Consider the following 19330-nt stretch of genomic DNA (forward strand, 5'->3'; position numbering starts at 1 on the left):
CTTAATACACTAAATATTTGGCGTCGATACCTTTGGTTGGTGCAGTGAAAAGAGTCCATTGTTTATCTTTACATTTAAGTACAAAGAAACAAACTTTAATTTATGAATAAAAAGTAATGATTATAATTCGTTAATATATATCTTTTTGTATATTCAATTACAATAGTAGAGGGCGGTAGAACAAAATATGGATACATCTCTAAATTTCGTGAGTGTATTTACCATAAGTTTCTTGTATATAAGGACATAGCAAAATATATTTATTAGATCTATAAGTAATATAGAGTTAAAGCAAATAGATAATTAGTAATAATCACTGTTTTGGTAATGTAAATAGTCATGATAACATCTTGTGTAATGAAAAACTAAGTAAATTGTATTATCTGGTACAAATAAAGTGTTAAATAGGCGTAATGGCTTTCAGAACAGTTACATTACATCAGTGTTTTATACGAGGAATCATGTGACTTTGATTAAAAATAAAAAACATCTTACCAGATACGCAGCTGAACCACAGTGTATAAAAGTTTGCGTAGCCCTATTTGTAGCACAAATAGTTTCACATTTTGGGAATATTTTTTGATACCAATATTAGTGATAGTACACTAATATTGTTATTATTATTTAATATTAATACTATTGGCAGAATAGTAATATTGCTAATGGCGAATAAGTGCTTAAAATAGCAAGTAATGATTTTTCACTCAATTTAATACTCTGAAAACTGGAGTGGGTGGAAGGTACTTATTTATTTTTAATTTGTTAATCTTACCTTTTAACACTAATCTATGAAATAGGAAGCAGTGTTAAAATTTATTTCTGATACATGCCATTTCTATTAAATATTTTTATTGACTGCATTTGTAACATGGCTTACATATTCAAAATAATTTTAACATAATATACTCAACCCTCTGTACTAGAAGAATTTGTAACAAATTAGTTAAACTAGAATCTTTGATTGCTCATAGCAAGTTTTAAATAATTGTGATGTTATCAAATCTTTGTTAAAATTGTAATTATATAATGATTATGATAATATGAGCTTCAAAGGTTTTAAGATGTTTGCAGAGATAATTAAAACAAAAGAGGGGAGGAATTTTTTTATTAGAAATACTAAATATTTATTTTTTAGTGTTTATTGACTTTCTTGGTGTTTTTATTTTCAGCTATTTTCAACTTTTATGTTGATAGCTTAAAATGTTTGTGTTGAGCTTTCACATTTTACATGCTATATGAGATTTTCTTTGCCCCCAAATTCTTCTCTGCACAGGGTCTACTTTAATTTATATTACATGACTTTTATATTTATAAGAATTCCTTATATCTACCCTTTCCTACCCCTTCAATGCTAGATTCAAATTAGGAAGAAAGGAACTGAGGGATATTGCATAACTAATTGTACTGAATTATTATGAACTAATGAACCATTTACAATATTTTTCTGGTATTTATTGGGTAAACCAAGAATCAGAAGCTCTAGAAATCATCTGTAAGAGATATGAAATTTTAGAGATGGCTAAGATGATAGTGTATGTATATGAATTGAATTATTAAATGATAGGAAAGGAAAAAAAAATGTTTTTTGGAATTTTTTGTGTGCCACCTGATCAGATAATTGTTAGGAATATTTACATGAATGTTGTTGCAAACAAGAAAGGCTTAATATTGTGTGACAGCCTGTTTTATAAGGTAGAAAATTTTGAAGTGAAGAATTTAGAGTTCAGAAGTGTCACTTGATGCAGAAAAATTAAAATTGAAAAATTTAAGTCTTTCTTTTTGAAATTAAGAAATGGAAATATGGGAAATATAAAAACTTGAATTATAAATTATGTACTTATACTGACATGCATTTATAATAAAATTGCTTAATTACATTTTGTATTTAACACTAAAAAGCTATGATATCTGAGTAGTTTCAAGTTTTAAGGCTTTTTACTGTGTTGCCAGACCATGATATTATCTGTCACATGAATAATATTTAACATTTGTGTTATTGTCATCATGTCATTGCATTCTTAATATAAAAGTTATTTGTTTAATATTTAATATACACTAAGAGGCAGGTGAGCTAATACTTAAGACAAAAATATAGCTGAACAAAATAATAAATTGATATGTAAGAATAAAACAGAAATTGTTATCTAACAAAGAGACCCTTTAAAAAATTGTGTTGCATAAAATGATTATTTTTTACACAATTCTAAAAATGAAACTTATTTTAGCACAAACTGAAAATTGTATTTTATGAATAAGGATAATAGAATTGTTCTCAGCAGATGGCATGAAATTCTTTAATATGTAAATTGGTGATTTTGTGATGGTGTGTTATTTTTGCAAAACATTATGCTCTTAAGGATGATGCACTAAAATACTCCTCGGTGTGTGGAACTCCTGTATGTGGTGAGGGGACCTCCCAGAGAAGTTTCATTTTCTCAGTTTACCTCCTCTGGAATCTATACATCTATCCACGTGTTTACTGTGCATGGTGACCCATGAAGGGGAGGAAAGGATCCTGGTGGTTAAGGGGTATAATCCAAACATGCCATTTTGGTCTTGAATTCCTGTAGATGGGTGGCCACTCTTGGGTCAGTCTGCTGGTCCACTTGAGCTAGGGCCAACCTAGTACCAGTGTTGGATGTTCTCAATGGGTACTGTGGACATTGTATCTGATGTTGGTATTTGGGTAGTACTCAAAAAACCCTGGCATTGCTGCAGTGCCCTTGTTTGGCACTGTAGTGCATCCCCTCATAAGGCTCCATTGTTTGTGGAGTTAGTGGACACTGAAATATTTTTTCTTTATTATGGATTCCACAAATAAAAAATTAAATAAATAGTGAAAAAAAAAGTCTATAGATAAATGACCACATCTTGAACATTCTGAGCAGCAATCTACAACCTCTGTAATGTCTCTCTTTTTTATTCAGAACAGACAAGAGGGACTTGCTAGCTCTCCAAAGTCAGTCAGAAAGCTTTGCTCTGGTGACATATTGGTGGAAACATCCACTCGTAAACACAGTGGATTCTTCTTGTATTTGAAGGCAATTGGGGATATATCCATTGAGGTTACTTCTCATGCTACTTTTAATTTGTCACAAGGAGTTATTGTTGAGAGGGATTTAAAGAACATCCCTGAGTCAGATCCTCACTGGTTCCTTCACCCAAGAAGTTTCTGCAGTGAGGCATATCTTCACTTGCAAAGATGGAATTATTATGCTGACCAATGTCCTCATTTTGACATTTACATTACCACGTCCACCTGCCACCATCAAGGCAGGTTATCTTAATTGCAAGGCACAGCCATATATTCCAAACTCTCTTGGTTGTTTCTAATGCCAGCTGTTCAGTCACTCGAGGACATCATGTTGTGATTCCTTGATGTGTGCTTGTTGCAGTGGCAAGGACCACGATGCATATGAGTGTGAAACAGACACTCATTGTGTTAATTGTTATGGCTCTCCCCCATCCTACTTTCATTCTCGCTCTAATTGGTTTGAAGAAAAATAGGTATAACATTTGAAAATGATTCAAAACATTACTTACCCTGAGGTTTGAAAGTTACTGTCTACCACTTCATCTCGGATGTATCCTGCTGCACTTTGTTATACTTCTACAGTGGGAGTGCAGATGAATCTCTCTGTGCCTTACAACAAATCATTCTAAAACCACATGAAAAGTCTTTTGACCTCTATGGTTAAGAAAGTTGTTGAGTCGATGTCAACACCCATCTCTGTTTTTGCCATTCATTCCAGCAAACTCCTGGATCCACTTCCTTTGGTTCCACGTACAGGCATTTTCTCAGGTACATCTTCTCTTGCCCCAAGATGCAAAATGATCGTTTGTTCACATCCTTAGTTGATGGAATCCTCTTCCAATAACAAAGACCTGCCCAATCGAACCAGGGTAGGATCCATGGAGGCTGATAAATCTCTCCCAAATAAAAAAAAATAAAGAAATAAAAGACGTGGTTGAAAACAGAAGAGCTCTCCACCCAATTTGCCTACACATAAATAAAAATGGCCACCTTGATGCAAAGGAACTGTTGAGGTTTACATTCTAATCTGGGTGACATCAAAGCACTGATTGCTTCCTACCATTCTGTATGTCTTTCCTTACAGGAAACATTTCTGCAACCTGCTGATTCAGTTACCTTTCAGCAGTTTTCTTCATACAGGATGTGTGATGAACAAGTGCATGGAGGGGTGGCAATGTTGGTTGATCAGCATGTGCTCACACTATCTTTGCCACTTGATACACCCTTGGAGATCGTAGCCATCCGTGTTTTCTTGGGTCATACCATCACTGTTTGTTCTCTACCTGCCACCTGAAGAGATCTGTAAGCAACCAGACCTTGATGCTATTGTTGAATAGTTGCCATCTCCCTTTTTAATCCTGGAGGACTTTAAAAGATATAATTCTCTCTGGGAAGGTGCTGATATTGATGGGAGGGGTCACTCAGTAGAGTGTACATTCTCAGATCCCAACCTTTCTCTTGTCAATACTGGTTCTTATACTTATTTTCATGCACCTAATCAGTCTTTTACTGTTATTGATTTCTCAGTTTGCTCCACTTCATTATTCTCCCACTTTTTTGGAGGGTTGACAGTAACCCATGAGGCACTGATCATATTCCTATCATTTTGAGAGAGACTGGTTTTGGTTGATGCCACTCGACCCATGTGCTGCAGTGGAAACTGGATCAAGCTAACTGGCCCTCTTCCACTGCTCTCACTGAACTTGATCCTGCCATTGATAGATGACTGCGTGGCAGCAGTGACTGACTGTATTATTGAGGCAGCTGCTTAATGTTTTTCTGAAACCTCGACACATTTTCCATGATATCCTTGTTTGTGGTGGAATCCTGCCTGCTACATGGCATGGAAGGCTCCATAATGGGCCTAGGATACCTTTTGTAGATATCCCAAATTCTCGAACTGCATCACTTTCCAGAAGGCCTGTGCACAGGCTAAGCAGGTGAGATGTCAAAGCCAGAAGGAATCTTGGATTAAATTCACAACCAGCTTCTCTTCCAGCACCAGTTCCAAAGACATATGGGACAAGAATCGACAGGTCAGTGGACAATATAATTTTATCCCCTTTCAATCTTGCTCTCTGATGGCCAGGAAATAGCTGCTGCCCAGAGCATTGCTGATACTCTTGGTGAAAGCTTTTGTCAGGTATCTAGCACTTCTGCCTCATCTTCCACCTTTCTTAGACATCAAGACTTGGGCAGAGTGATCATCTGTTTTCTTTCGGGCTGATCATCTTTATGACTGTAATTGTCTCTTTACACTGGTGGAACTGAAACTGGCCCTTTATCAGGTAGTACATCGGTTGGACCTGATGATATACAGTACGAGATGCTGTGCCATCAATCTCCTGCTTCTCTTGCTATTCTTCTGATTGTTTTTAACTGTATTTGGCAGGAGAATATTTTTCCTTATGCATGGCACCAGGCTATTGTCCTACATTTCTCTAAGCCTGGGAAGGATCCCAAGATTCCTTCAAACTACTGTCTGGCTACTTTGATAAACTATCTCTGTAAGACCTTAGAAGGATTGTTAATGCTCATCTTGTTTGGTTTCTCAAATTAAACAATCTCCTCTCATCCACCCAGTGTGGGTTCCAACAAAAATGGGCACCATGGACCACCTGATTTAACTTGAAATGTCAATCAGAGAAGCTATTCTCAAATGATAGCATCTTGTATCAATATTCTTTGACTTTGTGTTGGTGAAGTTGTGCTTCCTTTAGTCCCTGAGACAAAGTTCTTGGGGCTTATTTTTTACCATAAGCTGACCTTTATACCGCACATCGAGCAGCTAAGAGTCAAATGTACAAGAGCACTGCACATCTTCCGTGTCCTCTTTTCTACCATCTGGGGAGTGGATCAGTGTCCTAGGCTAAAGATATATCATGCTCCTATTTGATTAAAACTAGACTATGGGTCTCTGGTCTGTGGCTCTGCCATGACCTCGGCCTTAAAGATACTGGACCCCGTTCATCATCAGGGACTTCAGCTGTGCACCGGGACTTTCTGCACTTCCAAAGTCCAGAGCTTGTACAGTCTCATGAACCTCCTCTACTCTTCTGCCATTTGCAACTGTCTCTACTGTATGCTTCAAAACTTTGATGCTTACCTCAGCATCCCACCTGGGGATGTGTTTTCCTTCCTCAGTGGGCCATGCTTTTTCAGAACAGATGATCTGCCATTGTTTATTTTGGCCTTTGTATCCAGGTGCAGTTGGATGAATTGGGTCTGTCCTTGGATGACATTGCTGTTTCTGTTGGTTAGCTCATCCAACCATGACTTATTACAGTCTCCCAAATGTGGCCTTTCTTTAAGTCTTCTGAGAAAAGCAAATAATCCAGATCGGAAGTACTGTCTTTTATTTACTGAATGCCTTTTGAACCATCCCTCCATTCCCATTTATCTAAAAAGATAATTTTTATGTTCTCTTGAATTATGTTAGTAGAATAATGTTTTGCATTTTATTACTGATTATTTATGAAGGTGAAGTTAATGTTGTTATCCTTTATTCATTTTCTTTTGTGCATAGACCTACAATAATGAATCATAAACAACATAAAGAAAAGTAAAAGGAGTTTTTTACACCTAACCATGATCAGTGTAGCGTATTTATTAATTGCTTGGAAGAAACATTAACAATGCAACGTACATATTCATAACCACGTTTTGGATCTAGTAGAAATCCACGTTAGTGGCTTTCTGAGTGATCAAAAGTGTAATGAATGTAATCATGTTTATTGCTTAAAATGTACAGGTCAGAAAAATTCCAGTACTGTACTTCCTTCTTCTCACAAGATAGTTTTCTTTCATTGTGCTGCTCTCTGTATGCAAACTTTTTTACATTGCATGCCACAAGCATTCTACACTCCTTTCTCATGTAAATCATCATGCATCATCTCTCCAACAGGAGAGCACTGTTATTACATGATGCATGTGACTTCCTCTGTGTGCCACTACTGAACCATGACTTCTTGTTTGTAGGTGCTTGAGTTCAGATATCTTTATTTTTGTTTCTTGCTTCTTGAAGTGGTTTAATTTAATTCACTTTCTTTCAATATTTTTTTTCCCACTTTATATTGGAAAGGGTTTAATTTACCCATGTTTTGCCATTACAAAAAAGTAATGCTTGTTTGGTATCAAGCATGAATTCTGATACCATAATTCAGACCACAGGCACAGGCAGCCCATTGCAATAGAGCATTATATAGAACAACCTTTGTCTTCTGCTGTCACTCCTCTCCTTGATGAGCCTTTTGAGTATGGCCAGGCTGACAAGAATGTTGATCATTTGTCCCTCTCCAGAAGTATGCCTTCTCAAACCATATATGAGGATTCTGTTAGGCCTTTGTTGGCTTTCTCAGATTTCTTGGGCAGACAGTACTCTATATGGCAAATCAACAGACAGAAGACATTCCTGAAAACTGTGAATACTGTCATCATTCATAAATTTTCATTGTACAGAAAGGACAGATTTTGTGATAGATGGATTCAGGAGGAGTGTAGCTTGCTTGTTGATCAGAGTACTTACCTCCTTGACCATACCATTTACCTTTGGATGTCATTGCCATCCATGTCTCCATTAGTCATACCATGACATTATATTCTCTTTGCCTGTTGTATGAAGATGTATTGGATCAAGTACATCTTAATAACTTTATTGAGCAGTTGTCATTTCCCTTCATCATCTTGGAAAACTGAAATGGACACCTTTCCACGAAAATGGTAGAAATATCAAGTGGAGTTGTTGTTCTATGTTGGATTTGCTCTCGGAACCTCTCACAACTTCTTCAATACAGTAGAATATACCTGTTTTCATGCCCCATGTCAGTTGTTTATTGCCATTGATCTGTTCATTTGTTCAACCTTTTTTTTTTTTGTTAATAAGTTGTGGTCTGTGAAGCAGTGATAATTTTCCCATAATTCTGGTGAATATTGGCTGCTACCAAACTTTCATACCACAGTGGAAACACTGTCCTTCACCACTGTGATAGTTTGTTCCTGACATTAACTGTTAATTCTTTGCATCTGGTTGTGGCTCTTTTCCACTTGTCATGACTTTTTACAGTATTACATTCAAAATTTAATTAACCAATTGATTGCTGATTTGCATGTAGGGTACTGTTTGCCTCTGGCAGTTGAATGCAGATATTTTGTATGTGGTATACGGCTTACAAAAATTCTGTGCGCATTACAGCAGCTGCAGTCAGTGGGTTAAACATCTTTATTACTAACTTGTGTTAATAAACTTGATAGGAAAAAAAGAAGTTTATTATTTAGAGTTTTGTACTGTGTAAGTTTTAACTTCATAATTTTAAAAAGGAAGGAATGTATTTGGACTCTAAGTTCTCCACTTCAGAATTTTCTAACTTCAAAAATAGGCTGCTACAGTTTTTGAACAGTTAGAAACACAAACTATAAATGATTACAAGCAAGGGGTGAAACTTGAACATCTCACCTTTTTAATTTGCTGAGATATCAGTTACTTTATCATCAGAGAAGCCCCTTCTGTCTGACTTCAGGTTGTTCACTAATCAGTTGTACGTGATGGATGGACATGCTTGTAATTAATAGAAAGAGCATGTTCTTCTCTGTATCAAGCTTACAGTAGTCCTGTAGAATTTGGTGGGGACATCATTTGCTTGAGAAATATTTGTGTTATGATCTTGGCACTGATGCTTCAAACTGACAGTGTAATACTTTTAATCTAATTATAGCTTAATGAGGAAGTCTGGTAAATTATAGTAGTTTTGGGGCATTCTGTTTTAGTAATTGATATATGTTTTTATTCTAAAATGTATATGCGAAAGTTGCATTAATTATTTTTGGATCACCAAACCTGTGAGATTCACCAAGGTTTAGGAAATGAATGACAAGTATTAGATTTGCACATCAGTAAAAAATCAGTTTAATAGTACTTTGAGTATGTCTGTGAATTCATTTTTTTATTTATATTTTTATTTTTTGTTATGTATGTTTTAACAAATATGATTAAAATGTGAAAATTGCAGATTTTTTAGCTTAACCTAACAAAAATGTAAAGAAATAAAATGTAAAATCTCACATGCAATGCATGTGCGTTCTTATTCAAGGATACACTCATGTTTCTCTAATGTTACACTTGCCTAAAAAAAGGTAATGGCTGTTGCCGTGTCGAACTGAGACATAATGTGGCCAAGTTTAAAATAAATCTAAAATTAGATTAATTGACAGCATCAGATTAGGGGGGGATCTGACAATATTTCAAAAACATTTGTCCTGCTGCTGCTGGTGGTTCAAAATTTTACTTTAAGCATATTTTCAGTACCAGTTTCAAGGTCATGTGGGACAAGATTAGGAAAGATGTATGAGAACTGCCCATCTCATTTCTTTCAATTCTGTAACTTAATGGCCAAGAAGTTCTATACAAGATATTGTAAACACTATTAAAAAGTGCTTTTTCTGCCATTTAATCATCTACTCTTGTTCCTTTGCTTTCTTTCTGGTCTGATTGTCTTTATGGTTGTAACCAACCATTTAATCTGGTGTAATTGAAACTTGTTTTATGTTGATCTGGAAATATCTTAGACCTGGTGATGTTCATTATGAGATGCTGTACCATTTTTATTTCCTTTCTCTTGATTTTCTGGTTTTTCTTAACCACATTTGTCTGGAGGAGAGATTTCCAGACTTATAGTAAGTTATTGTTACTCCTAAGCATGGAAAGAATTCCAAATTGCCTTTAATTACAGATATTGTGTCATGTTACTTTGATTAGCTGTCTAAGTTTTGGAAAGGATTATTATTACTTATTTTGTTTGATTCCTAGAATTAAATAATTTCCTCTCGAACATCCATTATAGCTTCCATCCTAAAACACCAGATTTGACTTGAAACTCAATTAGGAAATCCTTTTTCAAGAGTAATCATCCTATTTCTATCTTCATTTGATCTGGAGATAGCACATGAAACTAAATGGAAGTTTGGTATTGTATGGGAGCTTCATATACGAGCTATGTAGCCATTTACTCATTTTTAACCATATTTTTTTTTTTAGCAGAGTGGTCATTCTGGGACCACGTAAGATTAACAGTATCCTTATTCACTGTACAAGAACTCTGTTCACCTTAGTGCTCTCTATTGAGTATCACGCTCGGTAGCATTAAGATAATTTTTATCACTAGAAAAAACATACAGGTTTTATGTTAGTCAGCAAAACTGTCCTCAATAAGTTGTGAATTGATGACTACAAAATATTTTAAGTTATTGCCATCTAAAATGATATACTTGTATCTCTGCTACCTGGGATAGCACCCAAATGAGGTCAATCTGGAGGTGTAAAAATTTCTATGGTGGCTGATGTAAAACTCATATGACTTCTTTTTGGCAAGTTGACTTTTATTCCATACTAATCTTGAGTAGCTAACTATTTTTGTGACATTAGTCATCTGAATCATAATTCAAATTACTTGATTACTTTATGTGGCACTAATTAATGTAACTGATGTATTTAGGTGATCAGTTAGTGGGGTTAATTGCCTTATTGTGATGATAAGTGTAAGTATAGTGATACAATTTTTTTCCTTTATGTGTGGTATTGGGAAAACTAAAATTTCATGTGATAGTCAAATAATTGGTGTTCATTACTCTGATTCAGTGACTACAGTGTGCATCACTCACATTAGGTTTATACTACTAATAGCACAATGTACCATAACTGTGATTTATTCAGTCAATGAGTTTTCCATCTTTTATTTAGTATTTTGGTGTACATTGGATAACTTAAACATTGAAATTATGTACCACAGTATATCACTAATACATGCTGCTGTTTAGATTTCAATCTTATTGACAAATATAAGACTATTTGGGTGTATTTTTATTCCTTAGTATGTTTATCGTATAATTATTTTGATTTTTTATGTCAAAGAAATAGTTTGATTTCCAATTTATCATTATATGTCTATTTTTATTTCAGCATTTTTTATTTAGACACATACTTGTCTTGCCTTCTAATTTCTTTTGCCTTAAGTCAAGTTAGTTATATAAAAAGTATGTTGTTAAGTGTTTTTGGAATGCGTGAAATATCTGTGATGTATTTTTTAATTCGTTTTCACATAAATTTTGTACGTGTCTGTACGTCACTTCTAGGTGAGATTTGAAGAAAGTTTACATGAATGTGGTTGTGGCTGTTGTTATAATAAGCATGTTTAAAAAACAGATTTTCAAATTTAGTTAAAATACACAATTTTTTGCATGTTTATGAAGACTTTTATTAGTTATGGCACATTCACATGTTCTCCGTGACAAGTGAGCAGTTAAAGCACGGAGAAAATGATTATTCAGAATAAGAAACCTTATGACATTCAAGAAACTAAAGTGTGAAAAGGTAAGACTAAACAATAAGTTTAATAGGTTATTGGAAGTCAGTTTATGGAATAGATTCTCTCAAATAGACAATAATATTTTCAATACTTGCATTATAACTTCATGAATCTAGAGGGAATAATGTTAAGTTTTACTTTCTTCTTTTCTTTTGTAGATTCCAAGTTTAACAGAGATTCATTATCAGATGTTTTAAAATTAGTCAAAGGTAACAGTAATGCTTTACATTTGTATTAGGATATATAGCTGGAGCATTATATAATATTAAAAATGACTCAGTCATACAAAACACTTTGTTTGTAAAAGGTGATTTAAATACAAGAGTCAAAGGATATAAAAGTGTTGTTTAGATAAGAAGTAGAAATAAGTTTCTTATTACATGTGAGATTTTTTGACCTCCTGTAAATTGGAAATCATCCAAACAAAACAGAAAACTACATAAACTGAAGATTTGTTGAATGCTGTATAATTAATAAAGTCAACATTTCTGAGGGTCATTTCAAATTAAAAAAGTTTCTCATCACATCCTGTATCGTACAGGAAGTAAATACCATCGTGTAAGGTGCATGTTGAAATGAACCTTTTTCTCTCTCTGTGGGACATCATCTAGTTTAGGAGGGCATGTGAATGTGCTAAAAACTAATAATGCAGTCTTTGTGTCCAAGTTTAAAAAAATGTATTGGTTTTAGATTATTTTAACTAATGTGCATGATACTGTCTAATAATCTACAGTTTTACATATAATCATTTTTAGATCTACTAACATGTTTTATAGTAAGGTGCATCAGAATGTTATATCTTGAAACTGTATATTGTATGCCTTTTTTGTTATCAAGGAGATGTTTATGTTTGGCATAGAATTTGTATGTATGCAAAGACCTGAACTCTTCAATGTCACATTTCAGGCCCATCAACAGTCCCGTAAAGCTGATTACTATTTAAGATCAGGAAAGTTTGAAGAAGCCATTTCATGTCATCAAAGAGCAGCAGGTACTGTTCGTGTTTCAAAAAATCTCTTAAGTAAATCTGAAAGCTTTACATTAATGGAAATTGATATTTTAAGAGCAAAGGGTCACAAAAATAGCATTGCATTAATATTATTAAATTAATATGGGAAAAATATTTTATGTTTTCTAATCTGTAAGAATATAGAATTCCAAATTAATTTTTTTTTCCTTTTTTGCTTAGTGAGTTGTAAATATTCCTTATTCTAATTTACATAATGCTATTTGTTTATATTATACACAAATTGCTAAAATACTGTAGGTATTCAAGGCTCTTACACATGTGTATATAAGATGAAATTTAGTGTGCAAAACATTTCTCTGATATTTTTTACATAGATTCCTCTTACACTTGTCGAAATTTGCTTAGTTTGTATTATTATTTTCTAATTTTGTTTTAAATGGTCTATTAAACACCAATAACTTCATTATAGCCTAACTTTTTTGAGATTTACTTACTAATATGATTTTATTAAACATTACCTCTTAGATCTATTAGATGATGCTTTAAAACAAACAAGTTCTGATAAAGCTAGAGAATCATTGGTGCTACAGAGGGATTTCCATTTTCGACAAAAAGCTGTAGTTCAGTACAAACAAAATCAACAAGATGCCACAAAAAAGGCTGCAGAAAACTTGAAAGCTGATGTGGCTCGATTGAAAACTGCCAATGAAGAGGAACCACCAGGAGAAGCGCATCCTTTAAGTTCCGAGAATATACAGCTTGCTATATTTCGAACAATGGCAGAAAATGATTCACTCCTTCAGTTTCTAATTCAGCCTAATGCTACAATAAATAGTGAAACTGTTAATTCAGACTGTGTTATGGAGTCAAAGTCTTATGACAGCATCATTCGAGGTGCTGTAAAAACACCTAAAGATGATAAAACATTGATTGAAGAGTTGCGAGTAAACAATGAAGAATTAAAGAAGTTAGTTCAACAGTTAATAGGAAAGTTAGAGAAAGCATCGCAGGAGAATCAAAATCTTCGAGCCACCATTGAAGATTTACAAAGAAAAATTGTAGGTCAAGGAAGTAGAACTCTGCATCTAATGGCAGATCGAAATTCTCCTTATCAGTTTTCTCCTATCAGCGATTCAAGCCCTGGTTGCGGTTTAAGAGAACTTCCAGCTTTAGCACCATTAGAAATCCCAAACTTTGACTTCACTTTATTAAGAAGTGAAGCAGCAAGACAAAGTTTATAAGGTTAAGTAATATGTTCAAGTGTTTTATTCCTGATTAACTTATGATTCTTGATATACAAATTATTATATTTGTATCATTATACAAACAGTGTATTAGTTAATAAGTCTACTTATAATTAATATTTTACAGTCAGGAAAGTGTTGTTATTCTTCTTGAACTTGTAATCAATTTCAGAAGACTTAAGAATCTTTATAAAACTTGATGTGCAAAAAAAACCCTGCAAACTCTTGTTAACTTGTATTAAACTTGTTTGTACTTGGATTTTTTAAAAATTATATTGATTGTGAAAAAGATTGCTTCAAAACCTAAGACAAGCAATTACTTTTTACAAGACAAAAAGTTTTGTGTGAAATAACCAAAGTAAAATCTCGTATGTAATTGTGTCAGCCTGAATCACACACTGACTGGCAATTTTATTAGACTCTTCTCCTGTTTTCTAATACCAGGTGGGATCATCCTTTACCAGTCCATCATGCATGATGGTTACCATCATATTGATGTTTGAAAATGGCAGTAAATTGAGTTTTGTGAGAGCTAGTTAGAGCCCCCATTAAGCTTGTCATGAATGCAAACTGTTTCTGGCCTTCTACTGGGTCTTTTATTAATCTTAAGAAATAAATTCTTTTAAATTTAGATCTTAATTTTTTGTCATGGCATTGGTCATGAAATGAAATGTTGTTTGCATGCATTGACAAGTTCACAGATAACCTCTTGTGATCGTGTTGACTAATATGACTCCTTTAATTTAACCTCAGTTGCCTTAGACATGCAATATTATATGCATAGTAATACAGCATTTTTAAACTATGTTGTTGTATATAGACTTAAATATTTCAAACTGAGAAATCAAGTCAAAGTTTTATTCTTTGAATTACAAAACTGAATATTAATTTTTAACAAATTCAGATTAGGAAGAAGAGTTCTAGTAATAGTAAACTTAGTGAATTACTTCTGCATGACACAAGAACTTAAGGGCTGCCATGTTAAATGGAAGTCAACATTGGCATGTTGTGGACATTATTCACTTTAGCTGAAAAAACTGTTGATAGAAAACAGCACATTTCAATTAGTACAAATAAATTGAGATATGGCATCCTCCTCCTAGTAGCCCCCATGGTCTGTTTGATGGGGTTTATTTGCAACTTTATTTTGTCAAATGTGAAGGACTGCTTTACCATGCTGATATTCTGAACATAGTTTTCAACAGGATAGAAGAAGGTGTCTTATTCAGTTGTAGCCTGTGGTATACAACTTATTCATGAGATTTCATCACAAGACTGTAGTGATTGTCACATCCTTTAATACTATTTCAAACAATAAGTGTGTGATAGATTGTTGCATTTTCATCTTTGAAAAATTATTATGAGTTTAGATGGAATGCAGCATAATAAAATGGACTAATAACATTCTGGAACACTGGATGTTTATTTACCATAAAAAAAACACAACTAATTTATGCTGTAATAGTATTCCTCATGCTATTAACACTTTCTATAGAAATTTGTACTTTAAAAGCAATATGTGGGCCTCATCATTAGTTCAGACCATACCATGTGCATTTAGCATTTGTAAGTATTGTTCAGATACTGCTCTCTTTTAACACAATGGAAGCTATGCCTTTCTGTTTGTATCTAAAATATGTGATTTCCTGACTTGTTGACTGCAGTATGAAAGTGTGGTAATTCTGGGTATCTGAACAACAAATTTGTAGATCTTATATGCAGAAAGACACACAGAATTTTGTTACAGGTGAAGTGAAAGAATCAAGATATTGTGATGAAATAAAAATAAAAACAAAGCAATTCTTAAACTTAAAGCAAAAGAAATTGCAGTATATAGGTGGTCATCAAAGTAGCAGAAATATTGGAGATAAAGTGAATGTTTATAAATTATGGTAGAAATAATAGTAAGACAAGGGTGGAATTTCTGCAGAAGGACAAACATTATTTCTTGAAAGATAGAGCAGATCTGATCTGAGATTGCCAAAATTGCAATCTGGGGCTGTCCCATGGAGCAAGTACACTGCTATGTATAAATATCTGTTCTGTTTAACAGTTATAAAACATCCTCCAAGAGCTGTATCATGCAGCACATAAAGAAACTATTCTACAAAAAAAAAATTCTTGAATAGAACAGCAAAATTCATCTCTTTCAGAAAGACAAATTTCTTTAAATTCGTAGTGGATCTACATGCACAATACACACTTTATGGATAACTAGATGTAGAAAAAGCTCTGGTATATGTAGCATGTTTCATGTAACAGATGCAGGGTCAAGTGGGATACAATGCTACTCCATGAAACTGTTTAAGTACTTTATGTGATCATCCTATAGAAGGTAATATGTTGGTCTTAATTTACCACGTGATTTCAACTATAGTTAATATGTTTCAAAATTAGAACTTGGAAAAATTAAAAATTTTGCACGTAAGAAATCCATACAGTGAGAAGATGTCTTTGTGCACTACAATAGTATTGTTCTTTGCATGTTCGATAGTTTGATACTGTAATGACTAAGACATATATTTTTTCTGGCTTGGTCTTCAGCACTTGGCAACTACAGTGATTTCTAGTGACAGACGTACATGTTTTTGATTGCTACTTTTCATACATTTTCATTACATTCCTTCAAGATGGATGCCTTTTATCATGGACTTTTGTAAATCAAAACAGGATCTTTTCTTTTACTCTAACGTTCTAACCGTTACATAATCAGATTTTGCATTTATGTAGGATACAAGTACCCACATAATATTTATCATGTCCAATGTGATTTCTTTTGTTTTATTCAAGTGTGTTTGAGAGGCCCTAATAAGATAGCCAGTCAGTATTAGGTCATACTTAGACCTGCTTTGAATTTTGTTTTCAAGTATACGCTCCGTGTATCTATTAATAATATTAACCTGTACTATAAAATATATAAAAAAATTATTTCAGTGTATTATTGTATACTATTATTGTTTAAAATATTGAAATCAGTAGTAGCATAACTTTTATAAATCTAATTAACTGCTTTTTAATGAAGTGAATATATTGGTTTCGTGCTTTACGTGAATTTTTGATTTTATATTTATCGCTGAAAAGTAAATTGTCCATTGAAATTGTAAATGGATATTTTTTTCAAATTTAATTTATTTTTATGATTTATATTATTTTTGACACTTCTAAACAATTTCAAAGTGTTTTAGGAAAATAAAGGACTGAAATTATTCATATTAGTTAGATCCTGTTGATGTCAAACAATGGATGACATTTCTAATTTATGTTGATGATTTTATCTTTAGTCTTTAGTTCTGTTTTCTCATTTGCTTGATCATGTTTTATGTGCGTCCTTTGCTTTTATTCTAATGCCATATTTAGACAGCAGATGACACTAGGATCGTAAATATCAACTTTGAAGGCATTGTTGGCATGTGTCTGTATTATATCTAAAATATTTACTTTCAGGTTGGCGACGTTTATGTATACTTCAGAAGTACGAAAGTAATTTCTATGGCATTTAGCTTTTATAATGTACTTTTATATTTTTAAGTTACCCAAAATTCGATATGACATTTTCAAAATTACGAAACTTTGAAATTGTTATTTATTATTAATTCAAAATCATGTTTGCAGTAGGCAACACATTCCATCAGATTCATGATTTTACTCTCCCGGTAGTCATCCGAATACATAAGAAGGTAATGTTAATATTTTTAGGAGGCGTCTCTCTCATAGTAAACATATTTTTAAATGGGATTATTTGCAACCATACTGAATTAGCTCTCTTTAAATTCTGTTGTAATACTTTAATTATTTGGATAGCGGATTTGTTGGAGATGTCTATTTTTAACGAGGACACTTATTGAAAAGAATGTTTTATTCTTAGTGTACTTAAATTTAGGAGGAAGAAATTAAGATGTTATAAATTGTGTGTGTATGTGTATATATTATGGTACAAAAATTTCAGTATAAAAACTGTATTCTGATTTAACATGTGGTGTAGGCATCATACAAGTTATGCCAGCATATTTTGTTTTTATGTAAAGAAATCCGAACTTTACTATTTTTTCAGTTTCTTGTTTCAAAAATAAAAACTCGAACTTGTTCTTTGACAGCGTATCTTGGAATTGTAATTTATTTTATCATGCTAATTTTTTAGTAGTAAACTTACGTTTAATTATTATGAGAACTACGAATCAAACCATGGGCGTACGCATGAATTTTTCCGGGTAGGGAGAACTAGTGTTAAATTGTTAAGTGAATAAAAATTCCATAAATTGAATATGATAAATTAAAATCAGGTACTTATGAAAACATGCTGTTTGTTAGTTGATTTTAGCTTTAATAGTTTTCTCCCCTCAAAATTAATAACTGTGTAATTGTAATGATTACTGTAATGTTTTCGTTGTGAAAGTGATTATCATTGGAAAAAGCAAACAAACGAAATTTTCATCATCAAAGTCTGATTAAACAACGTGTCTGTTGCTGACGTTAGTCAAAAACGTGGCCTATCAATAACAAATTCGTGTGTGATGATTTAAAGAAAATCACATGACGTGTTTTATTGTCGTATCAGTTGCATCAAACGATAAATATATAGTCGATAAATACATACACTCAAGTCGATAACATTTTTAAAAAATGAAATAGATTTATATATCTTAGTTTATCGTTGAATTGTAAAGTGTTCAATGAACTGAAGAAGAAGAAAGTTTAATTGAAAAAGATTATATAGTGGAAAATAAGCTTATTTTGATTTAAATACAAGGATAGTTATCTGAATAAGCCCTCAACAACATTAACGTTGATTATTGTAATATGTCTGTTGTAGAAGCTATTTAGATATTTTTATGTTATCATTATTATTCAGTAGTAAAGAATTTTAGATTGGAATTATAATTTATTGGGTTTAATCAAGTTCTTAAAAATAAGATTTAATTCATAAAACAATTGTTTCAGGGAAAATAAATTTGAAAGAATTTTTACATAAAATAACGCAATGACGTTTGTTACAAAACAGTTTTTGTTTCAAAACATATAAGCCACAAATAACGTACATTCGTTATTTTGTTGGTGTTTCTTTGTATTATTAGTATACATGACAAATTATTGAAAGTTTTCAGTTAATATGTATAAACTGTTTCACAGTGCCTTCTTTTGATTATAAACAAAACCTGTGCGTGGTTACATGGGATCAGTCCTGAAACATTATCAACAACTGTGGTTACTATACATCATTATCTTTGTAAAAATAACACTTTTCAGGTAAACCTGTAAAAGTGTGTCTAAGAACGAGCCATAATATTGGCTTCTATTTGTAATTCTGAAATACTGCAACGCCTGTTTACATGTAAATCGAACCTTTAATGTGAAAACTCATATATACGTGCCAAATATTATTTTCTTTCAAAACTGGCACACACAAAATCGTTTTTGATATTGTTCTCTTAGTAGTAACTGAATAATACGTTAAGTTTCGAATTTGAAAACAAAGAAAAGCTTCCTATTGATATTGCCTTACATTAGTGCAACTTAAAAGCTATTTTATCAACTTGATAGAAAACACCAATAAAATAAAAATAATCTAATGTTAGTGCTATTCTCGACGTGGTATTGGTCTTTAAAGTTATTACAGCACTTGTAAAGTAACAAATAAATGTACTCTGTTTGAATGACTAGTTTCGGAGTAGCTTCTGTTTCATTTCTGTTTGTGCTACTATGTTTTTTTTAATCCTCGGCGCTAACT

At 32.8% G+C, this 19330-nt stretch overlaps 1 protein-coding gene across 3 annotated transcripts; it reads left to right on the forward strand.

The window, feature by feature from the left end:
* Positions 1-17696, forward strand: LOC143253590 (nuclear receptor-binding factor 2). 3 transcript variants are annotated; one of them, XM_076507694.1, is made up of 4 exons: positions 1-208; positions 11276-11396; positions 12298-12382; positions 12887-17696. In XM_076507694.1, exons 2-4 carry the CDS (start codon positions 11367-11369, stop codon positions 13600-13602), a joined length of 831 nt encoding a protein of 276 aa, XP_076363809.1. In that variant the 5' UTR covers positions 1-208; positions 11276-11366; the 3' UTR covers positions 13603-17696. The 3 variants fall into 3 exon arrangements, with proteins under 3 accessions (XP_076363809.1, XP_076363825.1, XP_076363818.1); XM_076507703.1 differs by lacking the exon at positions 1-208 and adding an exon at positions 486-740; XM_076507710.1 differs by lacking the exon at positions 11276-11396 and having other exon boundaries at positions 2-208.
* Positions 17697-19330: the final 1634 nt, after the last annotated feature.

The sequence above is a fragment of the Tachypleus tridentatus genome, chromosome 1 (genome assembly GCF_004210375.1).
Source record: "Tachypleus tridentatus isolate NWPU-2018 chromosome 1, ASM421037v1, whole genome shotgun sequence".
NCBI classification, from domain to species: domain Eukaryota; kingdom Metazoa; phylum Arthropoda; class Merostomata; order Xiphosura; family Limulidae; genus Tachypleus; species Tachypleus tridentatus.

Coding starts and splice junctions, on each gene's coding strand:
- LOC143253590 (XM_076507694.1), top strand. CDS start 11,367: ATGACATTCAAGAAACTAAAGTGTGAAAAG. Junction 11,397..12,297: donor AGAAACTAAAGTGTGAAAAG/GTAAGACTAAAC, acceptor GTCACATTTCAG/GCCCATCAACAGTCCCGTAA. Junction 12,383..12,886: donor ATGTCATCAAAGAGCAGCAG/GTACTGTTCGTG, acceptor ATTACCTCTTAG/ATCTATTAGATGATGCTTTA.